This window comes from Otolemur garnettii, unplaced genomic scaffold, assembly GCF_000181295.1.
Source record: "Otolemur garnettii isolate 467f Iridium unplaced genomic scaffold, OtoGar3 scaffold00078, whole genome shotgun sequence".
NCBI classification, from domain to species: domain Eukaryota; kingdom Metazoa; phylum Chordata; class Mammalia; order Primates; family Galagidae; genus Otolemur; species Otolemur garnettii.
The window spans coordinates 1054481-1055809 of NW_003852473.1; the positions used below are offsets into that span (position 1 = coordinate 1054481).

The 1329-nt window shown below is 39.5% G+C and overlaps 1 protein-coding gene across 10 annotated transcripts in view; it reads left to right on the forward strand.

Annotated features, from left to right (window-relative positions):
* Positions 1-1329, forward strand: part of PEX5L (peroxisomal biogenesis factor 5 like) — a 186581-nt gene that overhangs the window by 93529 nt on the left and 91723 nt on the right. For 9 of the 10 annotated variants that reach the window (XM_012807913.1, XM_003794273.2, XM_012807912.1 and 6 more), the window contains one exon: positions 707-818. Coding sequence is in view for 8 of the 10 variants with exons in the window: in XM_003794273.2 (XP_003794321.1) it covers positions 707-818 (112 nt within the window). In the remaining 2 variants the exon portion in view is untranslated. Of the gene's footprint in view, positions 1-301; positions 368-706; positions 819-1329 lie in introns of those variants that run through there. The other variant, XM_012807914.1, reaches the window with a different exon arrangement.

The window sequence follows — 1329 nt, forward strand, 5'->3', positions numbered from 1 at the left end:
ACCTAGCAGAAAGATTGCTGAAATCAGAGAACGAGTAATGGGAAAACATTAAATTTGCATAAATCTGTTTTAGATACAGATTTTCACAAACATATCTACTGGATACCTGGACAATTAATACAATAATATTTCCTAATCTCCCAAGATGATATTTGTTGTGTACTCTGAAAGCTTTCCAGGAAAATGTAGAGGGGTGTGTTTCACATGACCTGAGCCTTTGGAGAGAGGGAGAAAAGGTGAGCATTGATCCAGCACAGGGGCTCGTGTGTCTGTCCTTACCACATCCACACTGGCCAGTCCTAACCAGAGCGTGTCACTTCTGACTCTGGAGCCATTGTTCCAGGTCTCAGCAAGAGCTCTTGTCCAAGTAAGGAGAGGGATTGGCTCTAGCAACCATGGTTCAATAGGTGCCATTTTCTGCATAGTGAAATTAGAAGATAACTCTAAAACTATTCCAGGAGGGGGAGAAAGGCTTGAGCTTTAGAAACCGAAGTTGGCTGCATAAAAAATACGTTGACAGTGCTACAAGGCTCATTCCCTGTCCTTGATATTTTTTTCTTTCTTACCCCCACCCCATTATTTACTTTATGTATGTATTTCTTTTGGGTAAGCTTGCTATTCTCATTTTGTTGCAAGGCTGCATTTTAATTCATCTGATTCTGTGTTTTAACGGAGCCTTTTGACACCTGTGTTCATTTGTTCTCAGCTGGTGAATGAGCAGCAGGAGAGCAGACCCCTCCTGAGCCCCTCCATCGATGACTTTCTCTGTGAGACCAAATCGGAGGCAATAGCAAGGCCCGTGACGTCCAATACAGCCGGTAATTCTTTCCCTTCTCACTGTTCCCCAAGTAGAGGTAATTGTAACTATAATAAAATGCACAATTTTCTCCACAATACATTTTAAGTGGGGAATAATGTTTGCGACTGGATGAAACTTCAGAACATATACTATTCAGCATAAACCAACAAATCACTTGACATCGTGTAAGAAACTGCAATGTATATTACCCATTTTTGCTGAATCTGAGTGTACCTCTATTAGACACGAATCATTTTTCCATGTATATTTTTATAGTTAAGACACGTATATTCACATTGCAAGTCACATCACATTAGGAAATCTTGAAAACAAAAGCATCTGTTTCAAAGTAGGGTTTTTCAAGTTCTGCAATGGCTTCATTATTTCTGGAAATATGTTGTATATCAAAAGTCCAGTAAAATAAAAATATGGCAGTACTTTCAAGTGTATTTTACTGACAATTAAAATGTCCTACAGCCTTAGTATATAGTACGTGGGACCAGTTTCAGAAACTTGCTCTCTTGGCTCGG